General features: G+C 41.8%; 1 protein-coding gene across 1 annotated transcript; it reads right to left on the bottom strand.

The window, feature by feature from the left end:
- Nucleotides 1–1,082: 1,082 nt before the first annotated feature.
- On the bottom strand, nucleotides 1,083–6,965 carry LOC140346556 (fibroblast growth factor 10-like). Its single transcript, XM_072432682.1, has 3 exons — nucleotides 6,554–6,965; nucleotides 2,230–2,333; nucleotides 1,083–2,024 (listed from the first exon to the last, which is right to left on the bottom strand). Exons 1-3 carry the CDS (start codon nucleotides 6,963–6,965, stop codon nucleotides 1,833–1,835), a joined length of 708 nt encoding a protein of 235 aa, XP_072288783.1. The 3' UTR covers nucleotides 1,083–1,832.
- Between the last annotated feature and the right edge of the window lie 8,816 nt (nucleotides 6,966–15,781).

Raw genomic sequence — 15,781 nt, 5'->3', positions numbered from 1 at the left:
TACTGCGGATCTTTAATTGGCAGCTCTTCCATTGGACCCTAGATTATGTTGCCTGTAACAGCATTCATCATGAGACATGGATGATATGGAGCATCATGAGTGAATGCACTTATCTCTATTAGCTGGACAGAGGCACACTGAAGATTCAGACCAATTGTTGGACCCTACGTTGGTGCAGTGGGACTTGGGTTCTTTCTGATGCACCATATCAAACCTCCTGTGCAGACAGTTAAATCCCATAGAACATCCCCGGGGTTACTATGGTTTGGCCCTTGGCTCTGTCAGGTTAGACCTCATTTTATAGTCCTATTATTAATGAGCATTTTCATTTTAGACTAGTACACACACTTGATATTCTGGTATAAAAGATTCAGGTCGACATAACAATAACTTAGTCTGCGTGTCCCGAGATCTTGTCTTTTCTACGTCAGCTGTCCCTTCAAACTTTAATGGCTTTGCAGAGAGATGCTTAAACGGGACGGTGAGAGGGGGTGGAGGTCCGGAAGCCTGTGGTGTTAATGCTCTCTCCACACTCTTTTGATCTGGCATTGAGGCAGCTGCCATTGATTAGTGCATTTGTAGATGATTACTGGGGGAAGTGGGTGGTCACACACAGGTCACATCCCCATTCACCCTCCATCTCCAACACACAAAGCATGTGACCATTAATTGATTTAGCAATTTTCTGATCTCATAAATATCTAATGTCTTTAATGTAATATATACTTATACATTATCAATCTGTAAGTTAATCACATTTTGTTTTTGTTGACAAACATTTTTATGGTTATACGTTTACACTTTTTTCCATATTTTCTCATATTATTATTAGCAGGTACTTTGGCTGTATTGTTACCCTTGCATCTTCAGATACATTGCCAATAATAGATCCATATTGTTTGGGCAGCTTCAGCAAACATGTACAATTCCATTTACCATTTGGCCGGTACGCCTTGAGTAAATTAGTTGGTTAACTCAATGGTGTCTTAGTCAGCCAAACTATTGGGGATATAATTATTTAACCAGACAAAAGCTGCAAGAAGACATACAATGAGTTAGATGGAGATTTGTGAGTTTATTTCTGTCTTTGTACATACAAATATGCAAATAACTAGTAATTATGTATCCTGTATAAATAGTTGTTTTTGTCTAAATAATCCTTTAAGCTTGTGGTCTTGAATGTGCGGTTTGATTTAGTTTTTCCCAGTGCCACGCTGTGCTCCTTTTTAGTTGACTAATCGATGCTCAGGGAATGTCTTTAGTTTACTACAGCCCTACTAAGCATTCAGGGTGTTCTATAAGCGTTGTGTTTGTTACACAAGGCTGCACAGACAAACTAATGTCAGTATACACTCAGTCAACAGCCGAGTTCAGGAAGTCACACAACATTTTTCTCTCTCTCAAAGTTCCTATAAAAGGTACAGAAGGCAAAGATTAGCTTGTGAGGGAAACCCTTCAGTTAAATAGCTCTAAAAATAAATAACAACAATACCTTTAAAACACAGTTAAAGATGTTTGCTTGAAATGTGTTGTTGTTTAATCCAACCACAACACGTAGCCTAGTCTCACAGGAGAAAGCCATTATAAATAACTGTGAGATTTCTGTCCCTTAGCTTGAACTTGTACTGTGCAGATTCGTTTTTGTCCATTTCTGTCCAGTTTGGCCCCAAATAATGATAAATAAAACTGTGCCAATGTTACAAGATTCCACTTCTTCAAAGTAGAGAATTTCCCTTTAACAGTAGTGCTTTGCCCCTCTCGCATCATGTATCTTTTTCAACAGCACTCTAAAATTGCAAATCCCACTGTCCAGTGCTGCATTGTTCTCTAGTTCACACCAGCATTGGAAGAAAATGAGTGGCTGTGTTCTTTCTGCGACTTTTCTTCCCTCTCAGTGGCTTCCCGTGGACATTCAGGCCGACAAACATCTGCCTTTTCTTGTTCCTCCATTCTGCAGATGCATAAGTGTTGTAGCCGTTTTCCTCGATGCGCTCCTTGAGGGTGCAATCAATGTTAAACTCCCTCTGAAAAACAGTGGACATCCGTGTTAGTCTCAAAATTTATGACATGCTAAGTAGTGTGCCTGTGTGCCTTGTGCAGCTGGACTAGGTTGTAATTCAGGTTTGACACAGAGGAGGAAAGATAAGGGGCCCTTTGATAAGAGCAGAAGAATCTAGCACTATCTCTCTTCCTAAAGCTTATAGATTGACCCCTGACCAGAATACTCACTGCGCCATACAGTTCCCCCTTCCTGTTGAGAGCCAGATAGTAATTGCTGTGCAGTCCTCTGATGGCCACTACCCCCACGTCCACAGATGTGATTTCCAGGATACCTAAAATAAAAACATTTAATATAATATATTATATACTATATACGTTTAGTGCAATCCTTGAACCTAAACCACCATGACATACATTTACAGGCACGTTTTTTTTGCTCATTTCTGATGGATGGCCATAATATCTGAATAGCCCCCAAAAATATGGAGATAAATCATACTCTGAATTACTTGAAGTATTGAAATGACTGGTAAAGTAGCCATTATATGTACCATATTTTCTGCACTATAGGGCGCACTGGATTACAAGGCGCACTGTCAATGAAAGGTCTATTTTCAATCATTTTTGATTTATAAAGCGCACCGGACTATGAGGCGCATTGAGCGAACCAAAACAGACAGATAAGTCAGTCATTTGAACTTTATTAATGCAGTAAGCGCGGAAAGTGGCCAGCCTTTCTTTGTAATTCTTTGGCAGTTGCTGCGAGATGTTAATTAATCCATATATAAGGCGCACTGGATTATAAAGCGCACTGTCACTTTTTGAGAAAATTAAAGGCTTTTATGTGCGCCTTATAGTCCGGAAAATACGGTATGTTACTTTTGCATTTATCATAATTTCCCCATTATTGTAAACACATCAATCAAAGCTTCCACTTGGGCAACAGATCGCTGAAAGGTTGGCCAGAAAAAGGTTGGCCAGAGTCGCTTGCTTGTTGCACAGCACCATAAATAATCAAAATATTAAATATATTAAAATAAAATATTGTCTCCTTAAAAAAGCTGCTAATTTCTTATTGAGGTAAAAAAGACACGAGACAAACTCAGATGCAGCTTGCTTTGAATATTTGTGTTTCAGAAATAGAGGTCAAAGAGAAATCACTTCCTAACTTGTCTTTTAACATCATACGCAATTTTTCCTCACAAGCCCCCATAGTTTGTTCGGATTCATGGGTCTATGTCCAACTTCCTGTTCTCTTTTTCTGACTGCTATCATTGTTTTATCCGATGACGATCATACAAAATCTGCACACATACACTCTGTGATGACACGCTTTGATCACTCTGACCACCTTTTTACCTCTGTGAGTTAGGCTTGGCCAGAGCATGTGGCCTCTGCGTCCTTATAATGAACAAACTGTGAATGGAGCAGGTGTGAGCCCAGAGATCAATCCACTTCTTAAAGATACAGCGACTTTCCTTGACGTCTATGAGGCCTTGACTGTATCAGTTTCTAGTTCAAACAGTGGCACCTCGGGGCAGTGCGGTCTGAGGCGGCTGTGGAGCCGGTGACACAGTGGCCATTGAAGATCTGAGAGGAGCTGCTTTAGGTGGGATCAGGTGTCAGCGTTGAAGTGAGCATGTAAGACAATCTATGGCCGTCTCTGGCTGCTCTGTAAACATGGGCCGGATAAAAGCCAAGAGAACAGAGGAGCCATGACAGTGAGACTGGGGGTGGAGGGAGGATTAGAAAGGCTGTAATGATCACTGATCAAAGTTAAGCACCGGAGGCAGGGGCGAGACAGGTTGTATATATACACACATGCACGCCCACGTGTGCACACCAACACACAACAGGCTGCAGCAGGTGAATAAAACTCAGGCTCCATTCACGCTCACAACTGAAAGCTTGGCCCAAGAGACCGGAGAAATGTGTTCATTATGTCTGAGAGTATGGGAAAATGCAATCACCTAACTAAAAACACTCCCAACACATTACAACGTCAATCTTTAATCGTGATCATTCTTTAGCGCAGACTACATTTTTTTATGTATTCTGAAATGAGCCAGGTGATTTCAGTTGTTTACTCAGGGTGATGGCATTTTTCCCCTTTGCATGCTTTTTTCCTAGTGTGTGTTGATATGCTCTGTTTGGAGTTACTGCACTAAATGGTGCGTAGGTTGTGGAATAGAGGTGCACAAGAAATTTAAAGGTGTTTTTTCCACAGTAGAATGCCAAAGAGCATGTGCTTCACAGATTGTGCCATTATTCATCATTAGTTAGACTCTCTCCAGAACACATTTAATACTGAAAATAAACATATATACCATATATAATATACATATATAACATTATATAATATAATGTTGTAATAAGCTTATATGGAGTCATGTTTTGCCCCTTCTCTCAGCCCAATTAGGGAGGTGCTTGTACACAAAGACAGGAAAACTGACAAAAGCTGGATGAACTTCACTAAGCACTTTAAAATGTTTCAGAGGCTAGATGTAATTTATTCAATCAATTTCCTCTGTTATCACTGTGTAATAATTTATAATTTTGATTGTTACGTTCCATTCTGAAGTGTTATCCGTAGATGCCCCTTTACGCCATTCAAATTGGCCATAATCTGCCTTTTAAGTCTCAACACTACTTGTTTAAATTTACTCAACTGTGAATCATAGATAGTTTTCATGTGCAATGCACCTCCACTGACTTGAATCTGGCTTTCTATTTGGTTGGCTGTGTAACCTCAGCACAGTCTTGCGGTGAACAGGAAAAGCCATGTGGGACAGTTTTGCGCTGGCATCCTCATAAATCCGTGGGAGTCTAGATGCTGGCTCTGTAACAGACAAGAGCTGGGTTCTGGCCGGGCCACAGACAGCAGCTACCACGCCTTACAACACCTCACTACAGGCTTGAAGCTATACTATCAATTAAACACCAGGTCTATGGTTTCATTTGGTCACTTTGGTTAGATGTGGTACCATTTTACTTATTTGATGGATACTATAAGATTACTTCCTCATTTCAATATAGGTTCCCTTTAGTTACAATAGCCATTTACTTGATAAATAATTTGATTTGATTTATATATTGTTTCTAAGGTAACTGACATATTTTAGTCTACTTATAAACACAGGTGAGCAACCTTTGTGCAAAAGCATTATTTGGTTCAGTAAATGTCCCATATTTGTGACTACACAATTTACAATGGATATAAGCAGTATTATGGAGTTTTAATATGTATGTTTTTCCCCCAACAACCACTATTGTGTTGCACACAGGTAGTCTATCTTCCGCTCACTGCAGCCAAATGTGATATTTTGTCACTTGAAGAGAGCATAGTAGCTCCACAAAGGACATCATCCCTGGGATCATGTCTGGCCCAGGGCTCAGAGCACAGACTGGGGCCACCTCTGTGTAGTATCTTTTACCTGGTGAACCTGATCCATTCACATATTATTGTGCACAGAGCCCCTCGGGACAGCACTGTTTGATGGCACCACTATTGATACTGAAGACGGCTTTGATGTGGCCACAATAATACTCGTTTCATTCATGAACTTGTGTTTTATTCTCTCAATGGCCTTTTACTTCCGTAGCAAAGATTTTAAAACTCATTTTAGCATAGCCAGTTAAAGGAAACCAACTACTTGGAAACCACATAAAATCTTTAGAGAGAAACACTAAATAAGCTTTCCTCTGTCATGACCTTGTCAAAATAAACATCACCCTTGTCGTTCCCCTTTAAGTCTCTTAGATCAATTGTGGTTTATCTGTCCCATAGGAGCATTAAAATCTTCCATATATTCTGTTTTTTAAAAGAGTAAGACATGTTTGTGTCAGGGTAAATGTATTATCATCATGCTCTGTTCTCAATGCCATAAACTGACAGGAACGTAAGCCTCATTTCACTCACCAATATGGACCAAACATACAACACATAATCGCTCTAAAGATGTGTTCTCCAGGCAAGCCCATCAAGTGTCCTAAACAAACATTTCAAAAGTCACTTTGTAATTTACTTGGCGCTGGCGGGAGGTGGGCATTTTGAGTGGGAGAGTGAGTGAGACGCAGAAACGATCCAAAAGCATTAATGAGATTGACATGGGCATCCTCCCCCTGTGTTATTCCTCTGTGGCCTTATCAGCCCTGTTTACCCTGGGCTGTGAACACAACCTGATAACAGTGCACTTATCGGGCCCTGCTCCTCTTTAGCCTTCTCACTGCTACCATTATTGCGTTGAGTGTTTGGACAGCAGAGATATCTGAGGGATGTCTGGATTCAAACAAAAAAGACACTACTTTGCTGAGCAGCGGCTGCACCATCCAAACAAAGAGAGAATTGCAACACCCAATTGTTGAATTTAAGAAAAACTTTTTTTTTTACTATTCAAGTTGGCCATAAAATAGCCCAATGAATAAATTATATAATTTGTTAGATTTGTCTCACTTTTTTTCCATCTAATTTTTTTGTAAATTGCAAACTAACCATATATGTATATACAATTTTATGTATGTTCTGCTTTGTTGTTAATGATGCTTTACTTACTAAAGGGGTCGTCCTTGCTTTTTGTTCCATTGACTTTGCCAGTCTTATCAATCCTCAGGAAAAACTTCTGGAAAGAGAAGAGCTTCCTCCTGCGAATGTCTCCCTGAAGGTGATTGTAGCTGCGCACATGTCGGCCTTGTGGTCCCCCAGCACCGCCACTGTAGTCCCCGCTGTGGCCCCCGCTGGCCCTGCTTCGTGCAGCACCCTCTGTATTTGAAATGTTCAGTATAGTTGTGAGTGACACGTGCCTTCGTCTGTCTTTGTATAAAGTCTTACATGTTGCTCCAGGCAAACAGATGCAGAACAGTGTGAACACCAGGGCCCAGGACAGTGAGGGGAGCAGAGTGCGTGTGGTCCGAGCTCCACAGCCAGCCCCAGCAGCCTTACTCCCAACAGCAGCCCATCTGCTCATGGTAAAGTGCGGAGTGCCGGACTGGAGGCAGCCACGGAGCCTGGGACATGCTGCTGGGGGCCACAACAAGCTGAGAGGGCAGGGTGGGGGCCCTCCACAGACCAGGCTGTCTGAAATGAGCTCTGCACAGTCCAAGCCACAGAGCGCATGAAGAAGCGGTTCCCTGGAATTTTTAAAAATGTTTTCCTGTGCTCCAAATTCAAACCCTAAAGTAGGTTGGCCTTTCCAATTATTCAGTGTTCAACAAAGGCAAAAAAAAAAAAAAAAAAAAATTAGACAAGCTATCCACACATAAAGATTTTCTATCAATTAAAATCCATACAACTTCAATAAGCTGCAAGAAGGCGGCCCAAAATATTCCTTAGAGAGATGTCAAACCTCAAATATGGATTCTCTTATAGTTCAATAGCAAAAGAAATGTCTGTAGAAAGAAGCCCGTCCAGTAGTTGTGTCTCCTGGTGCTACTGTGTCTCTTCACATCTTTTCTCCCCCCTCTATCGCTTTATCCCCAGATGACTCCACCCTGTCTCTGATGTGAGGGGTCCTACAGCTCAGTGCAGCTTTTTCTCCCAGAATCCTCAGCGGTGTGTCCAGGCATGGTCACTCTGTGCCTAAAGCATCGTGACACTAAACCAGAGTGTGTGGAGCGCTCTGCTGTAGTGAGTCTGGTAGTCTGATCCCTCCCTCCTCAACTTCCCCTCTCACATATGGGAGCCAGTGGTGCTGTGTGTGCCTACATGTGAGTGAACCAGACTGGAGTGGGTGAGATGATAGCTGTGTTTATCTAAGCTGAAGGTGCAGGGCTGAATGCTGTTGTCTGGTACTTCTAGATGAGACACTGCACACATGCTTGTTATATTTAAAAGGAGACATTTCATGTAAAATGAACTTTGATACGCTTTTAACCTCGATATAACGGTGTTCCCTTCTCATTACGTCACTCAGAGTTTTATTTTGATCTATTCAGGCATGTTTGAGTAATCCAGCATTGTCCTGAAGATTGAATACCGTACCTGTTTTCACCTACCCCCTATCTCCACCCACTTTTCCGTACATGCGATCATTGAACAAAAAAAAAATCTGGGTCATGTAGGATTAAAAGATGTCAAATATATAAAAACACAGAAATGAAAGAATGAATCGGTTTTGCACTTTTGACAGGAACTCTAGACTTTCTATTCTCAAGTAGTTTTAGATCAACATTGCATTTTACAGTGAACAAAATGTAAAATATGAATACGCATATATTTTAATACTGATTCTTAAATAGAATAGACTTTTTTATTGTCATTTTAATGTAAAAATCAATGAAGTACAGTGATCTCACTCAAAATGAACAATCAAAAACAACCGGAAGCAAATACAGTACATGAAATTATCCAAATAACGAAGAGCTCCAAACTCTAACGTGCAACTTAAAGTGCATTGAGTCTTTTATTGTGGGTATAGAGGGACAGATTTGACAGCTTGTGTGTTGAAGCAGCTCTTCATTATATTTTCTGTAAACTAGATGCATGAACAAACTAAAGGCCTTCTTATTTTTCCTTTTCATTAAACCATGATTGAGAATCTTTAGAAATCATTGAGAATGAATTCCAATACTAAGGAAAAGGCTTGATATTTATACCAAATTCAACATCTCAATGATACAAATAATGAGGAAAAAAATGATTATAGACGATAGAATGTTATTTTGCTATAATATCTCCAAGTGGTCTTACTTTTTCTGATAGATGAAGACCCTTCTAAAACTATTGATTGTTATATTGTTTCGAGACTAGATTTACTCTGACAATAGTTTTAGTCCTCTGACAATAGCCACATAATATGTACAATGACAGAATGGTTAAAGGTTTACAATGACTTGTGTGGATAAAGAAGAGTAATCATTAGGCTTACAGTGACAGTTTATGTGATTAAAAAGCATTTGCAGCCTTATCTACATTTTTGGTCACAGGGTGTTCTTTGGAGTTTTATATCCCCTAAGCTCTGCTTTTTTGGGGAGGCTTTTTTTGTCTTCATTTGAACCAGAACCGTTATCTGATTGTAACTGCTTTGGCGTTATTATCTAAATATTCAGACAAAGCTATCTTATCAGTGCTTCCTCTGTGCTGATGTTTCCCACTAAAGCCTTGAAATGACTACAGGAAACTGTGCAGCACGGGCCATCTGGCATCAGCAATAGTCTATGGAACCAAATAGAACAGAAATGTAAAATGTATATTGCATGAAACAGCAACATCTCAATCTATTATTAGTCTTTTCATTCTATCTTTCCATCCTCTATCCTCACAGATTACTAAGTGTGCCAACACAGGTTAAGAGCACTGTTAGTGTCACAGACGGTCACACTCCTCTTTATTAATTGTTTTTAAAACTAAAATCCAGATGTTGTTCTGCAAGTCCTGTTTTGATGAAGACATCAGGACAACCTCATCTGCAAACAGCAGGGATGAGATCCTGTGGTCCCCAAACCGGGCACTCTCCAATCCTTGACTGCGGCCAGAAATTCTGTCCATTAAAACAATTAACAGAATTGGTGACAAAGGGCAGCCCTGGTCTGACTTACTCCTGGCAATGCCAACACAGTTCCTGCTCTGGTCACAACATCCCCAGTCCCCATCCTCCTCTATGGCCTCTCCCAACTCCTCCGTTGTTTTTTCCTCTGCAACCGCACAAGCTGTAGTAAGCTTGGCCTGCCAATACCTATCAGCTAACTCTGGATTCCTACAAGACAACAAGGCCTGATAAGACTCTATCCTCAGCCTGATGGGATTGCTTGCTTCCGGCAACCACAGCTACGATCGACAATGGAGGCTGAAAACATGGTCCACTCGAGGTCAATGTCCCCAGCCTCCCCCGGGATCTGGGCGAAGCCCTCACGGAGGTGTGAGTTGAAGATCCTGCTCCGCCAGACGTTCCCAACAGACCCTCACAATACGTTTGAGCCTGCCGAGTCTGTCTGGCTTTCTCCTCTGCCAGCGGGTTCAAATCACCACCAGGTCGTGATCGGATGACAGCTCTGCCTCTCCAAGACACATGAAGGTTAGAAAACACAACAGCAAATTTGATCATCGACCATTGACCTCAGGTGCCCTGATGCCATGCGCACTTGATGGACACCTTTGAGCTCAAACATTGTGTTATGGACAAACTGTGGCACAGAAGTTCAATAATCGAACGCCACTCGGGTTCAGATTGGGGTGTCTTCGTCTTGATCACCCCTCGTCCTGATCACCCCTCTCCACGTGTCACTGTCCTTTCCCCAATACATGCGTTGAAGTCAAGTCAGTTAAAGTTGTAATAACATATATTTGTACTGTAAAAAAAATACAGCCTTAAAGCATTTGGGTGTAAGTAAAAAATAAATTAGGCCACATTTCCTACAACAGGCCATGTCTGACTAACAAAAATGCCCTAAAGACCCTAAAGTGCTGAAAAAAAAACCTTGAAAAGCACTTTTGTTTTGGATCAAATCTCCATAGCTACATTTGAATTAATATACACAAATAATAAGTTAGCAAGCTTATCCTATTGACAAGATAAGTTGTAAATACTACTACTAATAATAATAATAATAATATAAATAAGTAAGAGTTTTGCGATGCTAAGACCTAATCAAATGTATTTTGTTTTTATTTAAAAAAAAGGATGTGATCTTTAATCGGTTAATTGATCATCACAATTATTCAGGTCTCAATATTGTAGTAACATAAAAAAGGTTTAAGCGAAAATAAGTAAAGTAAAAAACAAACAAAAATATTTAAAGTGAAATTATTTTTATGTCAATCAATCAATCAATCAATCAATCAGCCAACCTTAATTTATAGAGCCCAAAATCAAGGCAATAAAAACATAAAAACTAAGTAAAAAAATGTCACTACATCACAGAGTGTTAAAAGCCCGTCTGAATAAATATGTTTTTAGCCTAGATTTAAAAAGGCGAATGTCTGTGACGGTGCTAATGTCGGGGGGCAGTTTGTCCCAGAGTCTGGGACCAGGGACAGAGAAGGCTCGATCACCCCAGTGTCTGAGTCTGGCTCTGGGGTCTTCCAGCAGAAGCTGATTTGTTGACCTGAGCCCCCTGCTTGGGTTTCGGGCAGACAGAAGCTCGGCCAGATGAGGAGGTGCCAGGCCATTTAGAGCTTTAAAAAAGAAAAGTAAATTTTGGCTTTTTATGTCACACATTACCATGATTATTCTCATTTAGAAAGTGTTATTTCATAAAGCGAGTCAGACTGGATTAGCAATATAAAAGTGAGCATGAAAGTAAATGACAAATCATTGTGGATAATTGTTAACTTGCCAACAATATTTTACAAGTGTGGTTATTTTTAGTCTGAGTTATATTAATAGTACAGATAAATGAAGCTCACTGTGTTCTTTCCACTAATGTCCCTTGATGGAGATATCTCTCTGGGAAGAATTGCTTTGTTATCCCACCAGATTTACAGGATCTGTTTAGAAGCCAAGAAGCAGATTCTACCCGCGCTGTGCCGATCTTAAATGCAATATAAATGAGATTTACAATAAATCTCAACTCCCCTGTGGTCAAAGTTTCATCGCTTAGTTTTATCTTGATACAGCAATTTTTCTGTATTGCATATCAAAGTTCAGAGCATTAGACAAGAAAGGAGGCCAATGTGCTTGTGATCCTAACCTACAGGCTAGTACTCCTGCTGGATTCCTATCGTCCTATCAGAAACAAAACACATAATAACATCTAAGGCGATAGAAAATACCAGAACAGGAAATTACAGACGCGATTTGTCACAGTTTCAATGCCAAAAAGAAAGAACTCAAAAGCTCAAGATACCACTATTTTGTAGAATCTGAGGTGATTGACAAGTTCCTTAGTGGCGAGGCTTCGGGGTGGATGAGATCCGTCCTGAGTCTCTTGATTTTGTGGGGCTTTCTTGGCTGACACATCTGCAATATCACTATGCGGTCTGGAACTGTACCTCTGCATTAGCAAACCAAGGTGATGGCCTCTGTTAAAGAAGGGAGACTGGACTCCACCAGGGCGGCCGTTTGTCACCGGTTCTGTTCATTGTTTTAATGGACAGAATTTCTGGATGCAGTCAGGGGAAGGAGGAAGCCATCAGGACAACATCATCTGTTGTCCTGCACCAAATCACGACCTGCAACATGCACTGGGACTGTTTGCAGAGTGTGAAGTGGCTGGGTTAAAAATGACCACCTCCAAATCCAAGGCCATGGTTCTCTACTAGAAAAAGTTAGTCCCTACCCCAAGTATTAAAGTTCAATTAAATTTATTTTTGTAACACCCAAAATCACAACAGCAGTTGCCTCGGAGGGCGACAATAAAAAACAGATTAAACAATGTCCATAGGGACGAGGGGCGATGTCCCAGGGTCCCTTGTCTTTAGACCCTCCACAAGTGAGGGAAGGATGGAGCGCAAGATTGACAGGCAGATAGGTAGCGTCTGCAGAGATGCAGTCTATGTTGGACTGTTCTGGTGAAGAAGCTGAGTCGAAAATGGAAACTCTCGATTTAAGATAAGATAAGATAAGATAATCTTTTATTGTCCCACATGGGGAAATTTCATTGGTGCAACGCAGGAAGATACAGAGGCAGATACAGAAGAAAAGAACAGATCACTTATAGGAAGTCTGAAAAACACTTTCAGTAGAAGATCTCCTATAAACAAAAACTCCCATAGACAAATAAATAAATACATAAATACCATTGAATGTGATCACGACAGTAATTGCACATGAATATGTGTCACGACAGCACATAGATTGCACAGGAATTTCACAGTAATTGCACATGAATCACAACAGTAATTACACATATGACGGAATTGCACATGGTTAGGTCAGTATTGCGAGTGTTCAGGACTAACAGTGTTTGTTATAAAGTCTGACAGCAGCAGGAAGGAAAGACCTGTGAAACCTCTCCCTCCCACAGCGAGGGTGGATCAGTCTCTCACTGAAGCTGCTCTCCAGAGAGGACAGAGTGTCCTGCAGGGCGTGACACTCATGGTCCAGTATAGATGTGAATCTAGCCAGGACCCTCCTGTCCCCCACCTCCTGCACCGAGTCCAGAGCGCAGCCCAGGACGGAGCTGGACTTCTTGATGACCTTGTCCAGCTTCCTCCTCTCCCTCTCTGTGATGCTGCTGCTCCAGCAGGCCACACCGTACAGGAGCTGATGCCACCACAGAGTCGTAGAAGGTCTTCAGGAGTGGCCCTGTCACTCCAAAAGACCTGAGTCTCCTCAGGAGGTAGAGCCGAATCTGGCTCTTCCTGTACAGTGCGTCTGTGTTATGAGTCCAGTCCAGTTTGTGGTTCAGATGAACACCCAGGTACTTGTATGAGTCCACTCACTCAATGTCCCTTCCCTGGATGTTCACTGGTGAGGGGGCAGTGGGGTGGCGTCTGCGGAAATCCACCACCATCTCCTTGGTCTTCCCCGCGTTGATGAGGAGGTGGTTCCGCTGACACCAGTCCACAAAGTACTGCGCCAGTCCCCTGTACTCTGCATCATCGTCATCCGTGATGAGTCCGATGATGGCAGAGTCATCAGAGAACTTCTGCAGGACACAGCTGTCAATCAACGTTCTCTCACGCTCGCCTACGATAATGACTGACAGGATGAAATTACAGATACTAGTTTTGAAATGGCTAGTAAGATGGCTGTGAAGATGTCAGTCCAGGAGGAGCTCAGAAAAGAGCCACTGCTCCTTCACATCGAGAGGAGTCAGCTGAGATGGCTCAAGCGTCTGTTTCAGATGTCTCCTGGGAGCCTCCCTGTGAAAGTGTTCCGGGCATGTCCCACCTGGAGGAGGCCCCAGGAAAGACCCAGGACACGCAGGAGGGACAATGTCCCTTGGCTGGCCTGGGAACACTTCGGGATCCCAGAGGAGCTGGTGGGAAGTGTGAGAGTCCCTGCTTAGACTGCTGCCCCCGCGAGCTGGCCTTGGATAAGCGGAGGAAGATGTATTCATAAGGTTTTATATATAAAACATAAGACATTTACATAAGTCTTAGTTTTTTTACCTTTTAGATGAAAGAAAGAAAGAAAGAAAAAAAGGCATTGCTAGGGAATACTCAGTTACATAAAATGTAAGGTATATAAAGCAAATGTGGCAGTATGGGGTTTTGCCACAACTTTAAGTCCAGTAGGTGGCGCTTAAGAGTATAAAAGCCTCTCTCGTCTTCTTCTTCTCTCTCTGACTGGTGCAATTCGCTTCCGATCATTTTGCATGTAGTTTGCCTTCAGTGTGTTTTGTTTTACTTCAAGAGTTGTATATTTTGTACATTGTAAATGGGGTGTAATGACATGGTCTATTTGACTGACAATCACATAAGTCTGCTAAAGCTATAAGTGATTGTAACTAGTTAACAAAAATGTACTTGTTTGGTTTGTTTTAAAGGCAAGGCAGTGGTAGTGTATACTGGCGGGAGTGCACGAGGTCACTGCCTCTTGGATAATGCAGTTTGTACTTGGGCGACTCCTGTGGCCCAGAGCAGTGGTATAGTGGGATGAAGGATGCCTCACTTTCCCAGAGCGTTTAAGGCGCAGCCGTTGTTCACCTCTCTGGTCAGTGAGTACAAGCCATGTGCAGCAGGTTGACCAAGATTCTTTTAAATTGCATTAGACAGTTAAACTTCAGCGTTCCCTATCTTCAGAATCAGTATCAGAACCAGAAAAGGTTTATTGCCATTGCTAATGAACAGAATTCACAAACATAGGAACTTGCTTTGGTGATTCGGTGCAACATAAAACAGTGAACAATGATAAAACCACTTCAAACCACATCAAAAAGAAAACAAATTTAAATCTGCTATTGGATGAAAATAAACACATAAAACCTATTTGAGTCTGAGCCATTTTTTGGTCATCTTTTGCATGGGGGGCTCTGGGCTTGTAGTTGGTAAGAAGCCGGAGCCCACTCCGCACAGAGGCGGGGTTGTTGTTGGAGAACTGCTGCTTCTTGCCCTCTAGGGTGGTACAATAGGGTGTTAGTTCCTTTGCGTCGTTACCAGCTGCCACTGTGTCGCTCTGTACAAGCGTGGTCTACTTAGTGGCTCATACCCACCTAGGCCAGCTTAACCTAGGCCTTTTGGCGGTGAAGCCTAAAGCTTGTTTTGAATGTGGACAATTGTGTGTCATGGCCCCTTCCAATTGTCTAGAGGTCCGAACTATCAGCCCATTCACGAATCTTCACATGAAGCTTTGCCTTGCCTTTCTGTTGCTGCTTGGCCCTTCTGTTTGGGCTGCCTGCCCTGTGCTATGGGCCTGTGTTCCGCATCGCCTGTTTTATGTTTGGTTATAGTTTATTTCAAACCAAAGGATGTGCACCGAGAGTGAGCAATATTACAACTAATTAACTCAAAAATACTCTAAAACATTATTGTACCTGACTGTATTGCCTCCTTTTTAATCAAAGTGGACAAACCTGTGCACCTTTATTGCACTGAGTATGTTGTGTATTCAATTCACTTTATTTTTGTAACGCCCAAAATCACAACAGCCGTTGTCTCGGAGGGCGACAGTGAAACACAAATTAAACAATGTTCATAGGGACTTGTCAATGTCCCAGGGTCCCCTGTTCTTAGACTCTCCTTCCCGGCCAGGAAAAACTACAAAACCTCCTTGGGAAAAAGTAGAAACCTGGAGGAGTTCCACAGTGAAAGAGGGATCCGACTCCCTCAAACGGACAGGCGGACGCGAAATAGACAGTGGAGTTGGAGCGTTGTTGTTTTTTATGTAAAGAATGTGTATCTGATAAGCTTTTTTAGAGAGCACCGAACCCCTCGGTAAGCCACACAAACAAGCCCAAAAAG

Source organism: Eucyclogobius newberryi, unplaced genomic scaffold (genome assembly GCF_026437365.1).
Source record: "Eucyclogobius newberryi isolate DKJ021-1_F unplaced genomic scaffold, fEucNew1.0.hap1 SCAF_6, whole genome shotgun sequence".
NCBI lineage: Eukaryota > Metazoa > Chordata > Actinopteri > Gobiiformes > Gobiidae > Eucyclogobius > Eucyclogobius newberryi.
Note: the sequence above shows the minus strand (reverse complement) of the source record. Positions and strands in the feature narration are given on the sequence as shown.